Below are 24,321 nucleotides of genomic sequence, written 5' to 3' on the forward strand. Positions count from 1 at the left end.
TATGTTTGAACTGAGATTTTGAGACCTTATAGTGTTAAAAATGTGTTCCACCTTTAAGTATTTTTATTGTTAATAGCATTGAAGCCCTGAGGTTGCTGACAGCCATCTGTGTTTTTTCTTTGTGTTTTTTTGTTGTTGTTAGGTAGAATGGTGTGTGTTGTGTTATGTCAACTGTTGATCTTCACTATCACTGCTAGCCCACTGGACCATAAATACCACTAGATGGCAATACACACAAAGGGTAGACAATGCCTCATGAATGAACATGAGACCTGGGACAACAGAGATTCTTGGCAACACCAAATAACACTTAATTAGTGTCCTCTGTTCAGCACTGTAGCTTTGCACAGAAACAGAAAATGGCTCATTACAAGCAATATGGCAGTTACTGTATCTGCCATATTATATATTTGTGTGGGATTGTGAATACAATACAATAAATAAAACAACATGTTGCTCTCCACAATGACTTGAGAAATAAATCCTGTATTACCAGTATTATCCAGATTTACAGACACAAATAACAGACAAAGAAAATATGTATTTAATCTACAACCATTAACATTAACTAGGGAACAATGACAAAATACAAATGTTAAAATGGATATATTTCGTTTTTGCCAATATACAATTAGTATAACCATTTTAGTCAATTTTTCACATTGTTACAATTTCATTTACCGAAATATTGCAGTCTGGCCGACAACATGCAGCAGATAGTCCTTGGTTTTCATAATGAAAGACACACTTGAGTATTTCACCAAAAGAGCCCCCCCCCCTTCATGTCTCTTTGTATGTCCCACCTCTTTCATTTCCTGTGTCCCATCCCTGTCGCCATGACCACTGTTGCCATGGAGAAGAGGCCACACGAGAAAGGAAACTTGAACTGGGGATCTTGTAGCCATAATATTTAATTCATAGACATGGACACAGACGTTCTCCCAGCAATGCGTTGAGAGTGGGGGAGGCGAGTACACAACCACACAACAGCACAAACAAATCCTCAACAGCAATTTGTGGAAAAAACATCCGCCCATACAAAGGCCTTTAAAACAATAGCCTCATTTTTAGAGCTTAATACTTCTGGCTAAGCTCCCCCTTTCCATCAAATGGGTATTTGTGTGCCTATCAGCTCAGGTTAGCAGTATACTGTAAGTCATAAATCATTGTTTTTGTGCATGCTTAGGCAGATTAAATTTTGACTTCAGTGCCAATAGTGACTTGACTCTAAGCTGTTTTTTTGGGGCTCAAACTTAATTATGTTGGTATTCTTTCTATGGTATCTATCAGGAAGCACAACTCTCAACTGTTTCCTTCAAGTCCAATCGCCCAGGCAAAGTTGGTGCCAGATTCTGCGTAGTTGCATATGGTGTTTAGCTTTGCTTATTGGTGTTGTTCAGCTCTCCTCATACCCTTCCAATAAAAACAATCATGTTCACAGGCTCCCCACCACCTCCTCAGAGTGTTTTCTCTCTTAACTGTGTTGTACAACAGAAAAAGCAGAGCAAAAGCATTTTTTCTCCATTTGTTTGTGTGGAAAGCTGGGGGTTTAAACCTCAAAGTTGAGGCCCCCTACATATTCTTTTGTGTTAATTGATCCACCTACAGACATGACTCTCCCTCTCATTCCCCTCTCCCTCCCTCCCCTCCCTTGTTCAGTCTCTCTCTTCTCTCTCTCTCTCTCTCTGCCCTTCACAGATTCAGTGGATGCTTTGTCTACCGTTGTGTCATGCGTCCATCCCTGGGCTTTGAGAAACGGGTGTGATTCTCTGTGAATCTGTCTGTGTCTTTTGATGTCTCTGCAAATGATTGTGGTGCTTTTGCCCGATCGGGCTTAACCCAGCCGGGACTCACTGCTGCGCCGTGGGTCTTTGTCAGGGCTGGAGTGGCCCCCGTGGTCTGACCCCACTGCATTTCTCTCTGGATTGACCCCCCCTCCCCCCTCATCTGGCAGGAGGTTCTTAAAAACACTCAGAGAGAGAAAAAAGTGACTCCAGGGGCAGAGAGCTGCTGATACGGTCTGCCTGTTCATACCGCTGGCCAGGACAATACCCCACGGACAATATCCTCATTACCTCCGAGGCTGAGCAAGAGAGAACACCATGCTGGACAGCAGCAAGACTCAGAAGGCTAAGTGAGGGCAAACTCTTGAGGATTTCTTTTTTTCCCCTTTTGTTGTCTACAAAGGTCAGAGACACTACAGACTGTTTAAACACTGATTGTTTATCTTTTGTCTCCTGATGCTTTGGGGTCAATTCTTTTGCGTGTTTTGTATTTTTTTTATGTCTCACAACCTCGTCTGAATTTCCTGGACCGCAGACGTTTTGACAGCTCCCTGGAAAGGATCCATCCTCAGCAGCGGGGCTGCGCTATCAAATTTTTATCAGCCTCACCCATCTGAGTAAACCTACTCTGAACTCGGACGGTAACTTAGACACATGTCCCCTCCGCTGGCCAACGGCTTAGCTTTCAGCAGGGTGAAAGGACCAGAAGCAGTGCAGCTGGTTGTGGCACACAATTTATTTGTGCTGACGACGCGCCAATCAAGAGGACGGCGCTTTGTCGGTGGGCCAATCCATCCCAGTCAAGTGGTCCGAGACCGGGCCCTTTTCCTGACTTGTCAATAATTAATCAGTCCAAGCTCAACAGGGAAGTTTGCAGGAGAAAAGACAGAAGGAGATTAAAAGGGAGGCGCGACAATCCCTTAGAGGAATTACTGAAAAACAGCTGGTAAAAAGTCCAGAGTGGGAGACAAAAAGGTCAAGAGGGTCCATAATCCAATTGTGAAACAGTTTGGGGCAGAATTTTGGAGCTTAACAATCTTTTTTGATCAGCTGGGAGCCTAAGAGGGTGCAAGAAAAAGGGGGAGGAAAAGCTTGTTAGACCAGACCACAGGGAAGAGGGGGAGAGGGGGAAAGGGGCCACGTCGTCTCTGGCAGCAGGATCACCACCAGCAAACATCGGGTCCAGGCTGTGGCCGGTTGTGGGCAGCAGAGAGGACGGAGGGATGGTGAACACGGGCATGCAGCTAATCAGCTTCACCTGCGCCGTGACCGGATGGATTATGGCCATCGCTGTGACAGCGCTGCCCCAGTGGAAGGTGACCGCCTTCATCGGCAGCAACATCCTCACGTCGGAGATCGTGTGGCAGGGCATCTGGATGAACTGTATCTATCAGACTACAGGCCACATGCAGTGTAAAACTTACGATTCCATGTTGGCCCTCCCGCCAGACATACAGGCTGCCCGGGCCCTGATGTGCGTGGCCATCTTCCTGGGCTGGCTCTCATGCACTGTGTCCTGCTGTGGCATGAAGTGCACCACCTGTGCCGCCGACGACCGCCATGCCAAAGCTGGCATAGCTCTCTCCGGCGGCGTGCTCTTCATCCTCACGGGCCTGTGCGTGCTGGTGCCCATCTCCTGGACCGCCAACACGGTGGTGCAGGACTTCTACAACCCCAACGTGCCCGTCGTGCACAAGCGGGAGCTGGGCCAGGCCATCTACCTGGGCTGGGCATCCGCGGTCATCCTCATGATCAGTGGGGCGGTGCTGAGCAGCACCTGTCCCCACATCGAGGGGGGGGGAGGCTACCAGCGTGGATACATAACCCGGAGTTTCACCACCACTCGGCCCTCTGCGCCCGACCCGCCAAAACCCATCACCAGCAACAGCTTGCCCCTCAAAGAGTACGTCTAATAAGAAGGAATGTAAGTGACGGTGAGGGGCTTCAGCAAGGATGGTTGATAGTTGGATTACAGTATGTAGGGTTAATGATGAGAGCACTTTGTAATATAAGCTTTGGAAGGTGTAAGTCAAGTATTAAGGGCATTTAAAGACCTACTGGAATGAGTCAATTCTGGTGGTCTGCGACCTCTATTTTTTTCTCCCTTTCAGTTTTGAAATAAGCATGATGCATAGAAATGCAGTTTCTCTTCTAGTATTTATTTAAATTACTTCAGTTTGTCTTGGTGTTTGTATTGTTTCAACCGTGTATTGCCATGGGTTTTCAGTGTTTTTTTTAATATTGGCATTACTGAGTTTTCTGGGTGTGCACCATTGCTGTGAAAATATGACAGCATAAAAGCTAGATCACAGTGACATTTGTGTATTTTTAGTACATGTCATTAAAACATTTGTTAGCTTGCGTGCTACAGTGTGTGGGAAATGGTGTATCTACCTGTCTGCATGTATTCATGATGTGACATGAACATCTGACTGCCTTTGAAGACACCAGATGGACAGAATAAAGTGTGTGAATTCTAAAAAGAGAACAGTTCTGCACTGACAGTTTCAATCCTAAATCAAACAGAACTCCCCCACCCATTGCAGGGTGAACCATATGAAACGATACAGGGTGTTAAGGAACATTCCACTTTTAACAAGGAACATAGGCTTTGGTGTTTTAAGTAAAATCAAAGAAAATGTGTCAGTGTGACGAAAACTGTGGTAAAGGACAAGGCATTCAGATCCTCTTATCAGTGAATATGAAAAGGATGCATTCTCAACATTCTCCTTGTATGAATATATTAGGCTTGGACGTCGGTTTCTGTCATGAGGGCATTGTACCAAGAGAAAGTGATGTTATTAGCATATCCATTTGTCTCCTTGGCAGTCATTCAGCCAGTACACTCAACCGGGGATGTACACTTGAATAAGCACCGAGTCCTGAGGCATTATGGATAATCTGATCTGTACATGACACATAGCTGATCTCCTCTGCAATAGTCCATAGGAAGAAATGTGTTTGAGCCCAGTTATTATTCCAATAAATACAGTACATACAAATATATGTATATAATACAAAGAAATCAGGAGCTGAAGTTCTGTTTGGAAAGTGCCCTCCTATCGGAAGGAAACAATGGGGAAATTGGTTTAGGCAGAACACTTTATTAACAACATTTACTGTAAGATAGGGGTGCACAATTAATCAGTTTATAATCACAATTTGAACTAATACAGTCAGGTAATCGCCAAGGTAGCAATTAATCACAAAGCTCATAACTGTCCGATTGGTTAATTTTGTCACATCTATGATTTTTGTTTTCATACCATCCTCCTTGTGGGACAGACAGTAAAGTTTACCACTGGAGTGCTGTACTTCTCGTGAGCAAAATTTGGAAAACTAAAGCTTCACTTTAAAAATGATATTGTGAATCACTCAAATCGTGCAACCCTATTTAAGCATAGGACCACTGGCTGAAGCTAACTAGTCTGTCTCTTGTTGTAGCACAAAAATTGAAATATATCTAATATATATTTTCCCACCCAACTTACATCAAAAACATGATTCCCATATAATTGTTATATAGAGTAAAGAAATGTTAGTGACTGTCTGAAGGACTACTATCCACTCAGTGGAAACATCAAGTAATTTATTTCCCAAGAGGTATGATTCTCATGAAAAATTACTGGTGATTTTTCCAGACTTGACTAATCTTGTATTCTCTGTTCATCAATACACCATAGCCTTGAGACTGACCGTCTGCACATCAGTCAATTCCAGACAAGTCACAGAAGGCTTGCTGAACTCAGTCTGGTATCCACCACATAGCCTGTCCACTTTCTCCAGCCTTAGTAGTTGTTCAGCCATCCCGTATAGCCAGGTGTATGTCAGACAATGTCTCTGGAGGGATTCACTGCTACTAGTTATTCCTATTCAAGTCTCCCTTCCTCTTCAAATCCAAGGTGAGCGTACAGTGGACAACATGCCCATAGAAACAGGGAGCAATAGACATCATACACTTTCACCAAGTCTTCAGTTTGTCAGTTGTTAGGAGTCAATGAAGAGGCTGACTCTCGACAATGTGTCTGCCAAGAGAAAAACAACCAGAAAGGCCTTAACAAACAACACTGAAAGTGAGATCCAGTTTTCAGTTTTAAAGTAGATTTTATCCTTATACATATTTAATAACATCCTCAAATTAATTTGACCATACTGAACAAGTCAAGGAGAGATATGTGGTTGAACTATATTGCAGAAATATATCTATTAACACAAGCTCTTCTTCATCAGCTGTTTTGACTGTTAGGTTGCTATTACATGTTAGGCAAAACAGAAATACTTTTTACAAGAGTTTAATTAAAATGAAATCTGCAGTCTGCAAATACAGCATATACTTTTTGCTTTTCAGTGAGCGTACCTGAAATATGCTCCTCTCCATCAGGTGAGTCAACAGCTTCCCATCTTTTTGGAACATCTTGGAGGAGAGAGAGGTCATCAGGTTTCAGCACTTGCAACAGGTATTTTCTCCTCAGGAACCTGTCCTCAGTTAAGAAAAAACCTCAGCAATCTATTCCATCCATATCTCAATGTCAGTCAAATCTACAAAGAAATCTCTATCTCCACAACATTACTGAGAAAAGGATATTGTTGGCGGTAGTAGCTATTGGCATCTTGAAGCCACTCAAGCATGTCTGCTATGGATGGTGATGTGGACGACCTCAAGGTGCAGGTGGCCAGGTCGAGTGTGGCCGTGTTCTGCTCGTAAAACTGGAACACTGTAGACACTTGGTTGTTCATGGTTTTCAGCAATCTCTGAAGCTCGTCCCTATAATAAGAACAGCATTCTCACAGACTGGACTCACACAGACCAATGCAACATCGTAGTCATAGTGTTATACTTACAATTTATCTGCCAATTTGCCCAACTCAACGTCGACAGCCTGTAGTAGTTTAATGCGCAGACGTTCCTGCAAATCAGGAAAGCGCTTCAGTGGTGTAACATCGAGCTGGACATTATCCAGGGCAATTAATTGCTCACCCAGGTTTCCTAGTGAGTTGATTAGAGGCGTGCATTCGGTCCATACCAAGTTCCATGCTTTGTGATTAGTTTCCAATGTCTGGAAACATTGTTTCAGCTTTTGATGACATAACGCAACACAACTTTGAGCCATTTTCAGTCAATTTACGGCAAAAGTTTTTACTCAGAAGGGCTAAAGAAAGGGGGATTCAAGTTTAGAGGATCTTGAACAAGTCAGCTTGCAAACTGATCACGTTAAAGTAACGTTAGCACGTTGGTTGACTGACGATGTAACAATACTGTTCTTCGGATATCGTTAATAAGGCGAATGAGTTGAACTTTTACTACAACACTGAAAAGTCATTCTTAAGGCACAAACCACACATAATCTGTAAAAACCCGATGAAAGTCACCACTGCACCAAAAAGTCGTAAAACCTTTAACACGCTAAATCAACTTCCGCTGTTATGCTTGTCAAATGTGCATCAACAACCAATCAGTATTCATTTTGCATTTGGTCAATTCAGTTTGTCTTTCAATTATTGGTCCTTTGGCTAGTGTGGTAACAAAGCTGTTTTCGATAGGAAGATAGGAAACTCTTCAGAGCTGGTGATTGGCTACTGATTGAGGCGTCCGTTACGTCACATCCAAGTCTGCTCTCAGTGGCTGGTTGGTTCTCCGCGACAGAATTTGAAAACCTCACCAACTGCTGTGTTGTGTGCCGAGGAAAAGGGAACACGTAGAGAAGTTACCATAAAAAAAAGTAAGACAATTTGTTGTAATATTTGTTTAGTATATGCTAACGATCTTTTGTAAATAGCTTTCCAGATCAACGGTGTAAAAATACCCATGGCAATTGACTTCGTTGCTGTTGTTTGTGTTAATCGAGCTTTGCTTTCCTGCCTGCTTTTTGACACAGCCGGGTAACAACAGCTAATCATAACGTTAGCTTTCTACCGAACAATTACAGTTTTTACAAGACAAGAGCTTACATGATTCAAAACACTGTAATTGTAGTAACCTAAGGGCTTCGTGTCATTCGTAACAATGCTATCTGTGCTAACAAAGTGCAAATATCTCTAGTAAACACGATTAAAAAATAAAATAAATAAATAACACTACACGTTAGCTAACGATAACGAGGTGGCTATAGTGCTACTTGATAGCTATTTTCTTAGTGGCTAACATGCGCTATTTTCTAAGGCTAGTGTCCGAATATAATCTTTTCTGAATCTGAATGTCATTTAACTGTTATAGATTATGGCACCAAGGAAAAGGACCACAAATAAGAGTCGGAAAAATAACCCAAAGACAGCCAAATTGGAAGCTTTTTTGGCGGACTTTGATGGCGAAGGTAAGGACTTTAACTTTTGAAAGCAGCTGGACCGAGACTCATGTCTTCTTAAGGTACCATAATGTTGGGTCAAACGACCAATTGCAGGAAAGCACGACATTCTGACTTATATTAAATACTCTTATATTGTAGTCAAAGTATATTGCTTATGTAGGACACTAACACAGCCATGGTAACAGTTAAAGATTAATGTCGTAAAATACACATTGTCATTAACCATTACTGGATATCATACAGTCCAGAGCATTGTGGAGCGCTTGAAGGAGAGGACCAACAACCTGCTGAAGGATGCAGACTACTTGTATAACATGGCACTTATCAAGCTGTCCAAGTCAGCCCGCCAAATGAACTGGCTTGACTACTGTGGTGGTATGTGCAACTGACATATTTAGAATTGCAAGTCTACCCCAGTGTATAGCTTTAAATTGAAGTAAATGTCAATGGCTCACATCACAATCTGTTTTGGTAATCTAAAATAATTTCTTTTGTGCTCAAGCATCTGAGAAGCCCAAATCGCCAGTCCTGGATGAAAAGGTGAATACCCGCCTCATGTTATTTTTCTTGTTTGAATTTCATGATCATTCAATCTGATCACTAATTTCATGATCATTCAATCTGATCATTTACATATGCACTGTAGATGCACCACTTTGCAGTGTTGACTCCCTCAAACAAACCTCTTTATGTCTCTTGCAGAAGGATGCTGAGGAGGCTGCTAAAGTGGAAAGCGCATTGGCTGAAGACCATACAAAGTCCACCAAAAAATGTAAGATACTGTCTATTTCCTTTCTCATTGTCACCTACCTTCTGATCATCCCAGTGGTGTTATTCATGACAACTTTCCTCTGCAGCCACAAAGACGTTGAGCAGAGTTGAAGATGAGGAAAATGTCCCCCCGAAGTCCACTGTGAAGAAGGTGATAGATTTTGGTTCTCTTTTTGACCATTGCAGTTACTCTGTAGATGTTATAAGTATCAGCTGATGCCAGCAGAGAGACTAGGACATATTGTTATCGTTATGAGGATTTCTATTACTTAACCTTTTGAGTTGTCATCATTACTGTGATACACTGGCGTAAGAAACAACTTTTGGATGCATGTGTGGTGCGTTCAAATTTGGCAGTGCCGAACGTTCATGGCAAATATGTTTACAGTTAAACTTGAATGCTCACGCGGAGAACTACCTCCTTAGACTGTTTGCGATTGTTTTCAAGCGTTTGCCAAAAACATAATGTTTGCGATTTTGAATGCACCTGGTGTATGCTCTATTGCAAACATCCCAGCAAGCTATTATTGCACTGACCCTGAGTAGCACACAAAACTGTTGAGGGCCAGGAACGGCTTGCTCTCAAGTTTTGTGGTTCTGGGGGGTATTCCAAATACGTGGTTTAGTGACAACTGGGTACGTTAACTCAAGAGTAAGTGATAAACCCCCTAATAGAAGAGCTGTATGGCTTCATTCTCTTTAAAAAAAACAATGCCATAGGGATCTGTTGTTGGAGGTTTACCACTTACTTTGAGTTGACTTACCCAGGTTTGTCACTAAACCACGTACTTGGAATACTCCACTGGCTTTGTGTTGACCCTGTTTTGGACTGTAAACCAAGTTGTTATTTATTTCTTCAGGTTGGCAGACCTAAGAAAGTGCCCTCCACCTCACAGAAGAACAAAACGCGTTCAGTCAACAAGCAAAACAGTGCCATCAGGAAGTAAGAAATCCAGGGACATTAGATTGCGCCCCATCTATTTGACTAGTCTTTGATATGGTGTCCATTTGACTAATCTACATACCATATCGCCTTTCTCCTAGGTCTGCCAAGAAGCCCCTGTATACTCCTGCTCGTAGCTTTATGGAAACCTCTCTCTTGGGTCCCACCCCGCTTGTCACCCCTCGCTTTGACTCCAGGTAGGCCTTAGGTTAACACAGTGGTAGAGCCTGACTGAATGCGATAGTTTGGTGACTGATTTCCCGTTATGATTTGTAAATTGAAACTAATTGTTACTGGAACTGCAGACAGTATGGCGCCATCTTCCTCAATAAGATGTATGATGACAGGGAATGTACCCGAAAGGTGCCAGTATTTCTGTGTGGAACCTAAGATCATGCTAACATTTGACCTGGTTTGTTCAGGCTGCCCAAGACTCCTGCAGTGAGGAACCCCCGCCATAGAGAGAAGGTCTACAGTATCTCTGTCAACGGCTCCCCCATCGCAGGAGGCAGTCAGGATGTAGTCATCAATGTGCCCCTTGGAAATGGAGAGGTCAGCATTATGTGTTCTGAGCATGTACTGAATCAGACTCAAATATATTCCACTGAATGATTGAATCCTTGCTGGAACACTCGCTAGAACAAGTTTTTGAACAATTTGAGTAACTTGATATGAGATCCTCTTTTTGACTTCTGAATTGCTGTTGATAGATTTTTTTATTTTTTTTTATTTGTCTGGTGTTACAGTGCATTCAGCTTTTGGCCAGTGAGATGGACTCCGTTGACTTCAGTCAGTTGGATGACAATGCTATTAGGAGTATTCGGCAACTACAGGTAAGTGTTTGAGGAACCGGGTTGTTTTGGCTTTGGGAAAGTTTCCCCTCAAAAGGTTTCTTGTTGAAGCACAATGCACAGCATTGGAATTGATCTAGAGCAGAGGTCTCCAACACGGTGCCCGCGGGACACCTATGAGGCGCCCACAGCGCATTTTCTAAAAATAGCAAACAAGTCGCCTGCCGATCACGCTCTAAAACATTCTCCATTGTGAAATTTGTAATAGATATTTAATTGTAGACCACACATCTGCAACATTAATTTGATATTGGTGATGCCTTACAAATTGTACCTGGGTTAAATTTAGCCTTTGGCTCCGAATCCCTTTCCCATTCAATCTTTAAACAATAACGGAAGCGGAGCGCATACACGCTGCTCGCACGGATAGACGGTAAAAGAAAGGGTAAAAAAAAAAGCTTGCTCGTCTGCTGTAGCCAATGTTTTTCAAGAACTGAAAAACAATTGCTGTAGCTCACGGGCCCTTTCTCCTCCGTAGCCTACTGGTGTAACAGTAGTGCTGGAAATCTTGTGGCCTGCATGCTATGCAATAGGACTGCATTACCTGGAAAACCTTTTTTGTCTAAATCATTGAGAGATTTCAGGTGTACAATAACTATAAAAGGCGTCTTCATAATCTAGGGTGGTGCTGGTGATTGCTATTGAAATGTTACAATCAAATTGTCCACTGAAATCAGAACTTAAACAGCCTCTGAATTCTTAATGGTGGGTAATGCTAAAATTGTAACCTAAATTAGTAATTGCACAAAAAAAATGTTTTTTTCTTTGTCATTTAAAAAATTAGATTAGATTCCCTATGGAAATGTTGAAATGAACAAACTGAACAAAAATGTTGGTAGTGTTGCATATTGATATTGAAGAATCAGATGAATATATAAAGGCTTATAGGCCTACATCATATTGATAATTGAAATGTAAAAAATCACATAGGCCTATTATTTAGGAGGATTACCCTCGCAAAAAAGGGGTGAGGGTCTGTTTGTTTCAAATGAGTAGCCCTCCATATGATTTCGGGTCCTTAAGGTAGCCCCCATTCCCAAAAAGGTTGGAGACCCCTGATATAGAGCATGCAATAAACTCTGTGTGTGTATATATGTCAGGGTTCCCACGGGTCATGGAATTTCTGGAATATCATGGAATTTTAGAAAGTCTATTCCAGACATGGAAATTCAGGCAATTGTATGATTTTTGGGACAAATTCATGGAATATTAGGGAATTTTGTTGTAGCAGTTTAAAATGTACTTGCCAGAATACATTAATAGACATTTCCATGCAGAATGTGTGTGTATATCTGCTAATTAGCTCTACTGCTTGCTTGAGTATCCCAACTGTGTTTATTCAATGCTCATTTATTCATCTCCCGCTCTAAAAAAGTAAAAGATTCTTGACCGCTACGCGGGTGCTCTGAAATCATTGGTCGGTGTACTATTCATTATATAGTAAGTCACGGAAATTCAGTTTTATTTGTCAGGGAAAGTCATAGAAAAGTCATGGAATTTTATATTTGACTTAGAGTGGGAACCCTGATATGAGTTAAAATATTGTTTCTCAGTGTAACTTCCTGTGTTCTCAGACTGTTAGATCGCTTTAGTATAAACATATTCAGAAAGACTTGAACAGCAAACACACATCGTTGGCCAGAATGTTTACCCCTTCCTTCTTTTTTTCCCCTATACAGAATCGGCTAACGGTGCTCTGTGGATCTTCCAAATAACTGCAGTTTTTATACAGTTTTTACGTGATCTTTACATATTCCAAGGTGTTATGCATTTTACTTTCTCTTCACTAAGATGACCTTTTATTCTTGCACAATTCTTGTGTCATTCTGACATTCTTGTCCATCTGCTTTTGTATGTGTATCCTTATTCTTTAGATAGAAATGCAGAGTGGGTGAGGGGAATTAAAAAAAAAACAACAAAAAAAAACTGTCTAACTCTGGACTGGTATGCTAGGTGTAGCATAGCTTATTTTGGTTTCCAGTTTTGTAAATATACACAGAAGAAGCCAAGGGCATTGAATCCCAGCCCAGAACCATAGTAGACCATTGATGTCCATGTAAAAAGAACCAGCAGTAACAGTCCTGGCATTCATTTTTCTAGGTCTGAATATACATTCATTGCAATACAATTTATGATGGCTAACGGATTGCTTGATTGTAACATTCTGTACAGATCTGTAAATATGACTACTTTCGGAAGATGTTTGCTTAGATGTACCATCCAATAGTAGTAGTTTACAAGTAGTAGTTTGTGGTGTTGTAGTGGTGTTGTAATGGTGTTGTCAAGCATGATCTAACCTTGAGTTTTCAATAATTTTAACACTGTACTTTCAGTCACAAGCAAACTTTTGAGCATCTGCCATCATATTATTTTTAAATAAACATTTGAATGTCTTTTTCACATCTTAAGCTGTCAGCAGTTGTATTTATGTATGATCAGGCTTATGAGTGCTGCTTTTGTGACGAACCATGTTGGTTGTGCCTGTTTTGTGGCTGTCAGACTACTTTTAAATGGCTTTGCAAGAACCAAATCCAAATACTTCCCATAGTTTTAGTGTCTTTTTATTTTAAATTCTCTCGTCTCCAGCTTCTCTGCCGTATCCATCAACATCCTCCTATCACACAGGTAGCCTATGTGGCAAGTTCATGCTGCATTGATTAAAATCATTTAGCCAATGATTTATTTGAAAGTGAATCGTGAGTGAAATACTGATGTTATCCTTCTCATGACATTTTGCAAACAACCTGAATATCATTACAAATATTTTCTCGTAATATATATACTCGTAACTGTGGGCAGGTGTCCTCGGGCATCCACTCAATTAAGATCAGCCTACGCACCACTGCTCTTCAAGCCGTTGGAGGCAGTGTTATGATCTGGGGTTGCTTCAGTCTTTTCTTCCCTGATGGAATGGGCATGGCATGCTCTAGGATTCAAACTGCTCAGAATGAGGAATAATTTTCACAGATGAATTGGCCATCACAGTTCATTGACCGTGTTGTTTTGAAGACTTACGCAAAGGGTCAAGTTTCCTGTCATTTCCAACTCAAATAAATTTGTGGTTGCATAAGGTTGTCAAAGCAATACGTTGGTGAATACTGGAATGTGCTCCATAATTATAGTGAAAGGTGGGCTAATGAAAAAGTGGAGTTGGTGAGTTGGACTGACTCTTTTTTGGCCAGTGTATAACAGGAGTCAAACCCCCCCTCCCCGCATGATATGCAGTTGTTGCAGAGCATGTATTTGTCACTTTTGATGAAAGCTGTTCAACTCTTAAAATGTGTTGGGACTTCTTGATCCAATTCACATCCTTCAATTTAGGCAAAGTTAACTTACAGAGAGACCATGAAATGAACAGTCCTCTTTCCTCTGCAGTTCACCCAGCCCACTCTTGCTGGTAACTAATGCGATCCAGGCAGCAAGAGTGGGTAACTTAGAGCCCGCTGGGCTCACTATGCGTTCATTTACCGGATGCCTGACTTAGCCTGGACTGCTGACTGCCAAGGCAACGAGATACCCTGACCTGGAATTCAATTTCTGGGTTGGTGCATGAGGTATACTGCACTCTCCTGACGATTAATTATGCATCCTGCTGCGTTTGAGGCTGTGGGTCGTCCTGCTGCATTTGGAGATTTGGGGTATCCAGGCGTGGGGCTTTAGCTGAAGCATAACAAGATTTTGGCTGGATGTGTGGAAGTTTAGCGGGTGTATTACAGCAGTAGTTGCCATCGGCCTAATACATCAGAAGATGTGAAACTTTTAAGTCATGTTGTTGTGGCCTATCCTTTGTTTTCAGGCCCTTTTTTAGGTCAAGGGCTTTACATGTGCCACGGGAAAATGCTACACCTATAGTTGCCTTGTGTGAGGACAGGAATACCTGTAGAATTTCAAATGCCTTGGTAGTACATTCAAGTGAGAGTGCATGCTTTGTTTTGATGTAGTGAACTTTGCTGTTGGTTTAATGATCAGCATGGTTTAAATAGATGGTTCTGTTGGGGGGGAGAGGGTATGCTCGTTTGGAACTTAGCCGGTAAGGCATTACAGAAAGCATCTGACCGGGGGGGGTGGTTATGTAAATGTTGGTATCCAGAGCCAAGTTCAACCAACAGTCAGCAGCCAGAACAAATCAATGCACATCATCCTCTGAAAACCCAATCTAAAAGAGGAATGCACTTTCTAATGCTGTTAGGAGTCTGTCTGTGAGCATGTATACTTTTTGTCCACATGGGGGCAGTATGATACAGCTAAAGACAGCTGTAGCACAGTAGTGTAGTCCCTCTACTGTGGAGGAAAAAATGGATGCAGACTCCTGTTCTTTAAGAGGAGCTGTAAGTCAGTATAATAGACTCAATTTAGACTAAAAAGCAGCTGCCGAAACATCCAATAATGGAATTAATAGATCTGGCAACCATTTCATCTTATTTCACGGTCAACTTGTCCATGACTAGTTAGTTTCCCCCCCCCCCCCTCTGGTCCCAACATTACCTTGAAACATGTTCACATATCCAATCAATACTACTGTAAATGCAGGAACTTTGAGCAGTTGATAATTCCAGTCTTCTTTTGGCAGTAGCCACAGCATCTCCCTTGGCCCCTTCAGCTTGCTGTGTCTCTAACCTTGAATTGGCAAGTTCATCCAATTAGTGCCAATTAGATGCAGTGAACTCACAGGACTCAGACAGTAGGTCCGAAACTGACAAATTACAAATGCCCAGACGATGCTGAAGTCTTTGCCCTACCCTTGGAGATGGTGGCCTCTGTTATGTTTTTTTAAAGGGATTCCAGTCTAAATTTCAGGTCTCTAAGTTTCCTCTCTCCTTCTCCTTGTGTAACTTCCTTCGAGTCCTCTCGTTACTGGCTCCCTACCCGCTGTTCTATCCGGTGCTTCGGCGCTGAAATCTAATTCAGCCGTTCGACAGATGTTGTGATCAGTGGTGCGTGCGGTTCAGCTCCCTCGTTAGCGGATTCAGTGGTGCGCACCTGCTTTACTTATCACGGTAGGGCCTTCCTGCCGAATATGAATTCTAACTTGTTTCCTTTTTTTCCTCAGCAAAAAAAAAAGGGGGGGGGGGGGGGTGATGGCCATATTTCATGCATGGCTTCTTCTGTAATAAGCGCACGTTTCAAGCAGCACCAGTGACAGGTGTTGTATGGATGAGGAGGGGTTTTGGTGGCCAGTGGCATTGACCCTTGCGCATAAATCACCCGGAGAGACAGTGCATCGCAGCCGCTCTCCTGTGAAGAGGGGCACTGTGCTCCAGGATGCACTGATGCCTGTTACCATCAGTCATGCGTTTGCGGGGAGACTAAAGATGAAGGCTCTTAACTTGCTCTAGCCTAACGTGTTCACTTGAGAGAGCGATCCGTCATGGTCAAGGCCGACTAGCCAGTGTTTCAGCTGAGCAGTGCGACTCTTTCCAAGACCCCTTCTTTTGTCTTGCAGCCTTGCTTTTCTCTCTTGCTTTTATCTCAATTCATCTTCCCAATTACCACCACACGCCGCCACCTCTCATAATCCCTCTTTTTCACCTTTCCTCTTCATCAAATTCCTCAGAAGCGTCATTATTAACCATCATGTCTGATACATCCACTAAGCAAATCAAGCATATGCATCACTGCTTCAAAAAACCTTGAGAATACAGCCTAATGAAGCCCTGGGATGCAGGAAATTACCGAATTTGTGCCAAGATGAATGGTGTTGGCAAGGCCCTCTTTCAAGCCAAATGAATCCTCTGAAGGGTGTCCGCTCCCCCAACGATGCCCATCCGTCAAGCAGCCTCTAATCAATTTACTCACAGACTCTTCGTCTGCCACATTGTCTGAGGGAAGAATACGAGGGGTTATGGCAAAGTGTCAATGTCCAGTACCAGCCAGGTAGCTGTTAGTGCAGACTAGTGTAGGAAATCCATATGTGAAGTCATAGTCTTCTTACCATGCAAAGATGCCATTTGGTGCCATATTGACACATTGGAGCAAATAATTGGGGCTAATGATGCCTTCGGTTTGGGTAAGCATGGGTGATTGTGCTTTTTTTTTTGGTGAAATAGCTTCATTATGAAAACCATGGAGGCTGGTTGACTCATTTGTTCTAAAATAAAACCTAGAATATTCAGTCACAGATGTCACAGATTAATAGACAAAGTCTGAGTTACTTTGATTTAGATTCAATGGACACATTATATATCTCTGAAACGTTTAATATAAAAAAATCCATTGACAGTCATTGATGCCTGGAACACCATTATAGACTTAATGAGCAGATCCGTAGCTTACAGGGGATATGATACAGCCTGGCAGTTAGCTCTCGTCCATATCACCAGAGCTGCTTGTGAGCTGAGTGTCTCTTTTAATACTCCAAGGATATGAAAGACAAACACCACCAAGGCCAGGGGAACAGGAATGAATTAAAGTGGGTTTACTCTGCTCATTCATTACGGCCAATGAAAGTGGGGGAAAAACTGACCATACGATGGCGGTGAAACAGCACACACTTACCTCCGAGGGATAATTAGCCCTAGCCCAGATGCCCTTTTAGCGGTGGTATTCTCCTCAGTCCTCCACTGAGTCAGAGATTGACTGAGTCTCTCTCGGATCGCAATTGATGTTGGTTCGTGGGCACCCTTTTTATCAGGCGCAGCTTCGATAAAGTATATCACCCTATTTGCGAGAGTAATATGTCCCAATGCGAGCCTAAATTACATATAAATGACACAGCGAATGGGAAAATTAGGAGGGTGGGGAAGGGTAATTTGCTACCAAACAGGGTAAAACCAATTCATTAGGTGAGCAGACTAGAAGGGCGAGGTTTCTGTTGTCCATGAAAAATCAGACTTTGGGGCTGGCCACCTTTCTTGTCATGCTGATGGTTTTTGTCTATTACTGTTTGTCATCTTTAAGATGCGATCTAAACATAAGAACCTATTCCAATGAGTTGCTGAATTTTCAAACGAAAACTATTAAAAAGGTAACTCCATTATGTAAGTACAGCGGCAAATATTGTACAAAAGTATATTATCAAAGACAGGTGGCAAACTTTTAAGGACGTCAACTCTGTAATAGCAAGACTCTTTTAAGATGAAGCACAGATTTTGTTGTTTGTTTATATTTATGCCTTTTTAGTGGGCATGATTTATAAGAATGAGGCCGTGGTGCCATGTCGGGCCATATTTGGATCCTCCTGTATCACTACTCTGTCCATCAAACACCCAACTACATGGGCCCTGTCCCCAGAGAGAGATTATGACTGGGTTCTGGACAAAATATACTTCTTTCAGTGAGGAACATTCAATTTAGTCTCAACGAGACCTAATCCACATCTGGGAACTCAGCCCATAGAGTTTTATGACTGATCCAGGACAGCCTTAACTTTAATCAGTAAATTGTGTTTGTGGACAAACAAATATTGTTGCCATAAACTAAAACAGCATTACATCAGACAGGTCCAGGGGCTTGTTGGGTGACAGGAGTCTCCATACAGATTGATGAAGTACTTGTTCTGTTTTTTATGTGCTCTTTTTTGTAAACTAAGAAACATCACTCTTATGAAATACAATGTTACATCAGACTAGTCTGCTGGCTGGCTGTGTTTTGACAGCAGATTGAGAAGTGTCTACATGACATGATGCAGCATTTGTGCTCTGGAGCAGGAGATAGAGTGAGTGTGAGAAGGAGCGATATATTCAACCACAGAATCGCTGACCTTGAGTGAGAAACCCTGCGCGACCTTCATGCTTCAGTGACCTGTCAGGCTGGCGAAGAGGACAGGCCCACCCCATACCTGGCAGGTCAGGCCGCTGAGATGCCCGACTCTCTGAAGGCTAAAACTGTGGTCTACATCAACAGAGCCTATATTTATCCTGCTAACATGACTGATTTTTTTGCCCTTTCTTTTCTAGTGTTTTTCCCCTCTGTTAGATTTTCTGCCCTAGCTTCGAAGATAATAATATACTGCCCTTTGAAAGAATCAGAGTTGATATGACATTGTGCGGAGTAACACAGAGAGCAAGAAAGAGCATCTGCACAATATTCTGTTTATACACTACTAATGTCAATGGTCTGAAAAGAGATATGGTGTTTGGTGTTGAATTTAAGTCCCCTCAGACTTGTGTCCAGTGATTTGGCCCTAATGTCATGGTTTGAGGGCATTAGACCTCTAATCACCTACTGCTAATTATACTAGCGCATTTTCTGATCTAGCCCCCTTCTCTTCCTTTCCCCCCTAATTCATCCCAAACAGTTGACTCCCACCCTTGCTGCATTGCCATTACAACACACACACACACACAGACACACACACACAGAGGACCAGATTCGTGGTCCTCATAGAGTACATGGGCCAGGTGGGTCTTTCCCCCTTGCCAGTGGAGGGTATGTGAGCCACAGACTGCTTAGCAGCTTGAGTCCAAAGAGCATGGTCCAAAGCCTGAGAGGAGCGAACTGGCCTTCAGGCCCCCCTCCCCAACGAGGGGAGTGGGATCTCTCTCACCATCTGCCAGCCTGCAACTTTAACCCCTTTACCAAACACACCCAGCCAATCAGGGAGCTAGAAAGGGTCGGCACTCTGGAGCTTTGCCATCTGAATGTTCCCATCAGCACCACAGTGGCTGCTAATGCAGATCACCTCAGAGCCTGTGCCACCGCCATGGAAATGCCCCTTCAACAGGATATTTTCCTTTGTACTTTGCATTTAGCTGAATACTGCAACAGAGCCATTTCTGGAAGAAGAAAATAACTGTAGGTTAATATATGGCCGTAACGAACACCTTTGGTAACTTTTGCTCTGAATTTATTTCAGTAGTGGCATATGGATGACATAGAGTGCAAGCTTTATACTTTGAGCTTATCTGCGCTACATCATTACAACAAAATATATGTGGCAGATGTCCACATTAGGCTACAAACTTTCTCCGTAGGGAGTGTTTGCTATCGTTGTTTGAATCTGTGTCTTTTGCATACATACATTAGTCATAAATTCATGCTTGCTGCCTCTTTCTGGAGATTCTTGCATTTCCCTGTGTTGGTGAGGACCGTAAACAAAGGGATAGCTTTCTACTTCTGTTGCCCTCCTCTGACCTCTGGTCAGCGTCTCTGATGAGGCTGTATTGCACAGCTGTGTCTGTCATCTGGAGAGCTGAGGCAATAAAAAGGATTTGTTTACTCTTTGTTTACTTTCATCTCTCAGCATCTGACAGGCATCATGCCCATTTCCCTACTTGACATTGAGTACATGGCTAGCACAGCATCCAAGTATCCAAATCTAAACTGTCAATTCGATACAAAGAAGTTCCTTTTTTATATAGAGTGTGTAAGTAGAAAAGGCTATCTGACTAGAATGGTAGCATCTCAGTATGCTTCACATGTTGTTAATTGTGAATTGTCCCTTTTTGGTTACTCAGCAAAACCTGATCACCAGTGTCATCAAATATGAAGTGAGTAGATTGTGTGGGTCCACATAAATGCCTCAGAATACTTAAATACAAAATTGGCAAGGTAAAAAAACAATTAGGAGGAAGAGCTTTGCTTTTAAGATGTTTTCCAGGGTAATTAAGACAACAGATTAAAAGGGGGAAATATTGTTCTTTAATAAGTATCACATACCAAATATGTTAAATTTCAATCTATTCAAATGCATGTTGCAATCTATTCAATGCAATCCATGCAAACTATGATGAAACATTCTTATCAAGTCCAACAAAGGTTTAGCAAAACCGAGAGAGATATTGGGAGTAAGCATTAAAATGCAACTTAAGCTCAAAAGTGTTTTGAAGTAATTCAGAAATAGAACTTTGGTAGATTGTTCATTGCCCTTAGCTTCTGATGACCTGAGACCAATATACCTGAGTCTAATATCCGAGAGATGAATAAGAGGACTTGTAGAGGCAATAAAAGCCTCCACCACCTTTTATTGAACAGCAGGTGACAGGTGAGATCTCATTTTTGATTGTGCCAACTTTTTTATGCTCTCTTTAAAATTCAGACCTGAATTTCTAAAGTAGCTTAATAGCCTATCCCTGCTGAAGACAGGATAAGTATAAAATAGCCAACCTAAGTTTCATGGAAAGTTTAGTTGGAAACAATAATTTATAGCCACATTTGTGACTAATATGCTCCCCCCAGCAAAAATAAATATGATAAAGCATTAAAACCACCAAGGGGGGTATTTTTGTGCTGTTCCAGCGAGCAATACAATATATACAATATATACAAAATATTCATAGTGTGGAAATAACATTCAAAATCTATAAGTGGTGTTTTTGCAGAGCCCCTTGCCATTTGTGCAATTTATGGGTCAGTCTGATCTGAGGCCTAGCCTAGGCTAAGCTACTGCACTTGATCTTTTTAGTGCTTTAAGATTAGACACCACCTCAATGCAGACCACACGTAGACATGTCTGCTAATGATTGATTCATTCTGAGTTTCCCTCACGTCATGGACTAGCTGTGTGGTACCGGTAGGCCTACATCTAAGGAAAGACATTATTTTAATATGACTCGCACATTCCGTTATTAATGTTTAATCACGCGCAGAGTGATGCTTGGAGTTCGGTTTTCTGACAAATAACGTACGGTGTTGTTTTGGCAAATGGGGGTGTTGCGAGGTGACCTTGTTTGGATTCGGCTCAGATGGCATTCTCCTCAGAAAGATAAATAAATTAGGATAAATAAGCATCTATGGGTGACAGCCACAAGTTCGCCGTCGTGCTCGGAGGTGTGATGGATGGGGCGTCTCGCGCAGCAGTCCTCCTCACACTCTCTACAAGGCGCACGCAAATTAAGTCCGATGACATATTGTGATGAAGGTCATAGCCATCTGCAACTTAGAGTGTGTGAAACGGGACTGCTTTCATCATAATGAATAAAAACATTACATTAATGCTTCCTACACCCTGTTCTTTTGTAGGCTACACCTTGATTAGACTGATACATCTCTGTCAGTGGTGGAAACATTTTAAAATTGCGTAATTACAAAGCAATCTTGCTGTTTAAGAATATTAATATGTAGGCCAATCTCATGCCCTTTCTTTTCGTCTACGTACTTGTGTTTGAATTGCTTACTTTCATTTGTCCTTTCACTTTAAAGGTCGACTACTAATTTCACTCCATCTGCCCTGCTCCTTAAACGAGTAACTGGAATGCGTGTTCTTCATCTAAATGGTCCTTGGTTCCATGTAAAATAGTTAAAATGCCCCCATTACAAAGAAGAAATGAACTCTGTCATTTGGTGTGGTCTAGCCAGTCAATTTGGTGGCCTTAAGCATACTTACATAAATGAAGAAATGTGGGTAGGCTATGCAATTATTATGTAAAATAATTTGTGTTAGAGACTGATGCTAGGACTACCCACCAAAAGTGCATTTAAATAGAATGCTGGAATAATATTAGAGTGAGAGCACCATTCTACATTACTAAAGTGCATCCATGACTGCTGAAATGTGATCCTAAGTGGAGTCTGCAATATTGTAGTTCAATCTGAAATGTGTTATGAGCACCCATATTAAGTGCCATAACCACTCACAATCTTAAAAGCATCAAATTAACATGTGTTCTCTTCCCCTCCTACTGTATTTGATATTCAGAGAATGTCTGGCTTGATCACACACACATTGGAAACACTAACATTTTGGGAAATATGTTAAAAAAAAACAGCTTGCAAAATGAGGCATTAAATGTACCAATATTTCTTGTCACACACAATAAATATATGCAGGATTAGATTTGTTACGATGAGCATCTGTCTCTGCCTATCATACTGCATATCTGTCAGTTCTGCACAGTCGGTCCCTCTGTGATGTTTTTTTTTCTGCTTGCACATCTAAAGCAGTGCGTTCTTTGGTCCTCCATACCGCCAGGCGCATTCAAAGGAGGCAGAAGGAAGCGATGAAGGAATTGGGCCACTTCATGGCTCGGAGGAGGAAATACAAACGTGTCAGCAAAAGGTGCTATTGGTGGTCCGGTTACTGTCCACCTAATTCCGCACCTTCAGCCAGCTGTTCAAAGCCCTGTCTCTCCTTATCCAGGTGCACCCCCATACCCCACTGAACAGGCAGTCACAGGCAAGTGAGCAATATTTGCTGATCGCATGCGTTTTACTTGGTTTCTTGATTTACCTTGCACACAGACACACACACACACACACACACACACACACACACACACACACACACACACACACACACAGACCACCACCACTGCGAAATGGCCACACACCAGCCCACTGAGCCCAGTGTATTCCAGAATGGATTCATTCTACTCTAATTCTCACTGGTCTCAATATGCTGAGAAAGCATCCAGATAGTCTCACTGGGCCTCCTTATAACCAGAGCCATTTTCCCCTTCTATCTCTCTCTCTCTCTCTCTCTCTCTATCTCTGGCTCTCGCTCTCTGGCTCTCTGTCTTCCATTCTTCGTCAGTTTTTGAAACTCATCCACGATCCTGTCTCGACAAATCTTTTTATCCTCCTTGTCTCTCTTTCTCTGTTTTTATCTTCTTCCTGTTAAGTCTTTCTCATCATCATCATCTCTCACTCTCTCTCTCTCACTCTCTCTCTTCTTCCTTCTCTTTTTCTCTCTCTGCACCCTGACCTCTCTTGTCTTCTCTGAGCACTGATTCCTCCTGCTCTAAACAGCTCGGGTGTCTCTATCCTGTCAAGTGCTGATGGATGGATGCAGGTAATGTGACAGGCTTTCACATCACTTTTTCCCCCCCTTCCTCTCTCACTCCTCTTCCCTTCTCACTCTTTTTCTCTCTCGCTGTCTCTTGCCAGGTGGGACATGAGCGTGGGAGCTGTAGTCTTAATAAATGAGGAAGAGGCGAGCGGGACGTCTATGTGTCTGTTCATCCCTCCTCCGGCTTTCGCCATGGAGCAGACAGGTGCTATCTCCATCTCTTTTTCACTCCCTCTCCCTCTATCCCCCCATCGCTCTCTTTGTATATCTGTTACGCTGTCAGGCGGCTTGTCTCGTCTTCTATCACCTCCCTCTCCCACCTCCTTGTTTGCATTTTTCTTTTTTCTCCTCTCTCTATCTCTCCCTCCCTCTCTCTCACCAGTTCCCCCTGCAGTATCTCTTGTCCAACCGCTCCCCACATAACAGGAGTCTCGTCCTCTCTTCTCTGTCCTTCCCCCACACTTATTTACTAATGATGTGCACTAAATGGCTTACTCCTCTCTTTCCCCCTGCCCTTTACCTCTCCTCCTGACCCCGCCAAACCGCCGGCCCACCATAGTCCCCTCACCCCATCCTCTCAGGACCCCCAAGGTTACCACAAGATCCTTTAATTGCCTCATATCAATTAAGTGTTGACTTGTGCACACATGGGGGTACTAGCAGTGTGTGTGTGTGAGTGTGTGTGTGTGTGTGTGTGTGTGTGTGTGTGTGTGTGTGTGTGTGTGTGTGTGTGTGTGTGTGTGAGTGTGTGTATGTGTGTTTTAGGGGAGTTGGCAAGGCTAGTTATCTGTGTGCGCCCCCTGCAACCCCTTCCACGCCCACCCCTGCTGATGTTCGGATGCTCTCTATTTCTGACGCCACCTTAAATAGCTCCCTGTGGCGCAGGAGAAGGAGCGCTTCGGGGACCCGGGGACATAATGCCTTTTTAATGAGAACGGCTGCAATGTGACACTGAATAGGCAGGGTATCAGGTGTGTGTGTGTGTGTGTGTGTGTGTGTGTGT

General features: G+C 42.6%; 3 protein-coding genes across 3 annotated transcripts; 2 read left to right on the plus strand and 1 right to left on the minus strand.

The window, feature by feature from the left end:
* The first annotated feature begins 3,002 nt into the window (after positions 1-3,002).
* Positions 3,003-3,856, plus strand: cldn35 (claudin 35). The gene has a single exon (XM_076301000.1). The coding sequence runs from the start codon at positions 3,008-3,010 to the stop codon at positions 3,695-3,697; it is 690 nt and encodes a 229-aa protein (XP_076157115.1). The 5' UTR covers positions 3,003-3,007; the 3' UTR covers positions 3,698-3,856.
* A 1,016-nt stretch (positions 3,857-4,872) lies between these two features.
* airim (AFG2 interacting ribosome maturation factor) lies at positions 4,873-7,192 on the minus strand. The gene is made up of 4 exons (XM_076301001.1): positions 6,627-7,192; positions 6,351-6,549; positions 6,142-6,265; positions 4,873-5,809 (listed from the first exon to the last, which is right to left on the minus strand). The coding sequence occupies exons 1-4, from the start codon at positions 6,893-6,895 to the stop codon at positions 5,772-5,774; spliced, it is 630 nt and encodes a 209-aa protein (XP_076157116.1). The 5' UTR covers positions 6,896-7,192; the 3' UTR covers positions 4,873-5,771.
* A 228-nt stretch (positions 7,193-7,420) lies between these two features.
* On the plus strand, positions 7,421-13,056 carry cdca8 (cell division cycle associated 8). Its single transcript, XM_076301002.1, has 11 exons — positions 7,421-7,504; positions 7,999-8,095; positions 8,333-8,464; positions 8,592-8,629; positions 8,792-8,861; positions 8,947-9,011; positions 9,721-9,803; positions 9,905-10,000; positions 10,226-10,355; positions 10,550-10,636; positions 12,334-13,056. The coding sequence occupies exons 2-11, from the start codon at positions 8,002-8,004 to the stop codon at positions 12,367-12,369; spliced, it is 831 nt and encodes a 276-aa protein (XP_076157117.1). The 5' UTR covers positions 7,421-7,504; positions 7,999-8,001; the 3' UTR covers positions 12,370-13,056.
* The last annotated feature ends 11,265 nt before the right edge of the window (positions 13,057-24,321 follow it).

This window comes from Alosa pseudoharengus, unplaced genomic scaffold (genome assembly GCF_046254945.1).
Source record: "Alosa pseudoharengus isolate Yale_2024_CS ecotype anadromous, Long Island Sound unplaced genomic scaffold, YU_APseudo_1.1 YU_APseudo_1.1_scf_23, whole genome shotgun sequence".
Taxonomy (NCBI): Eukaryota; Metazoa; Chordata; class Actinopteri; order Clupeiformes; family Clupeidae; genus Alosa; species Alosa pseudoharengus.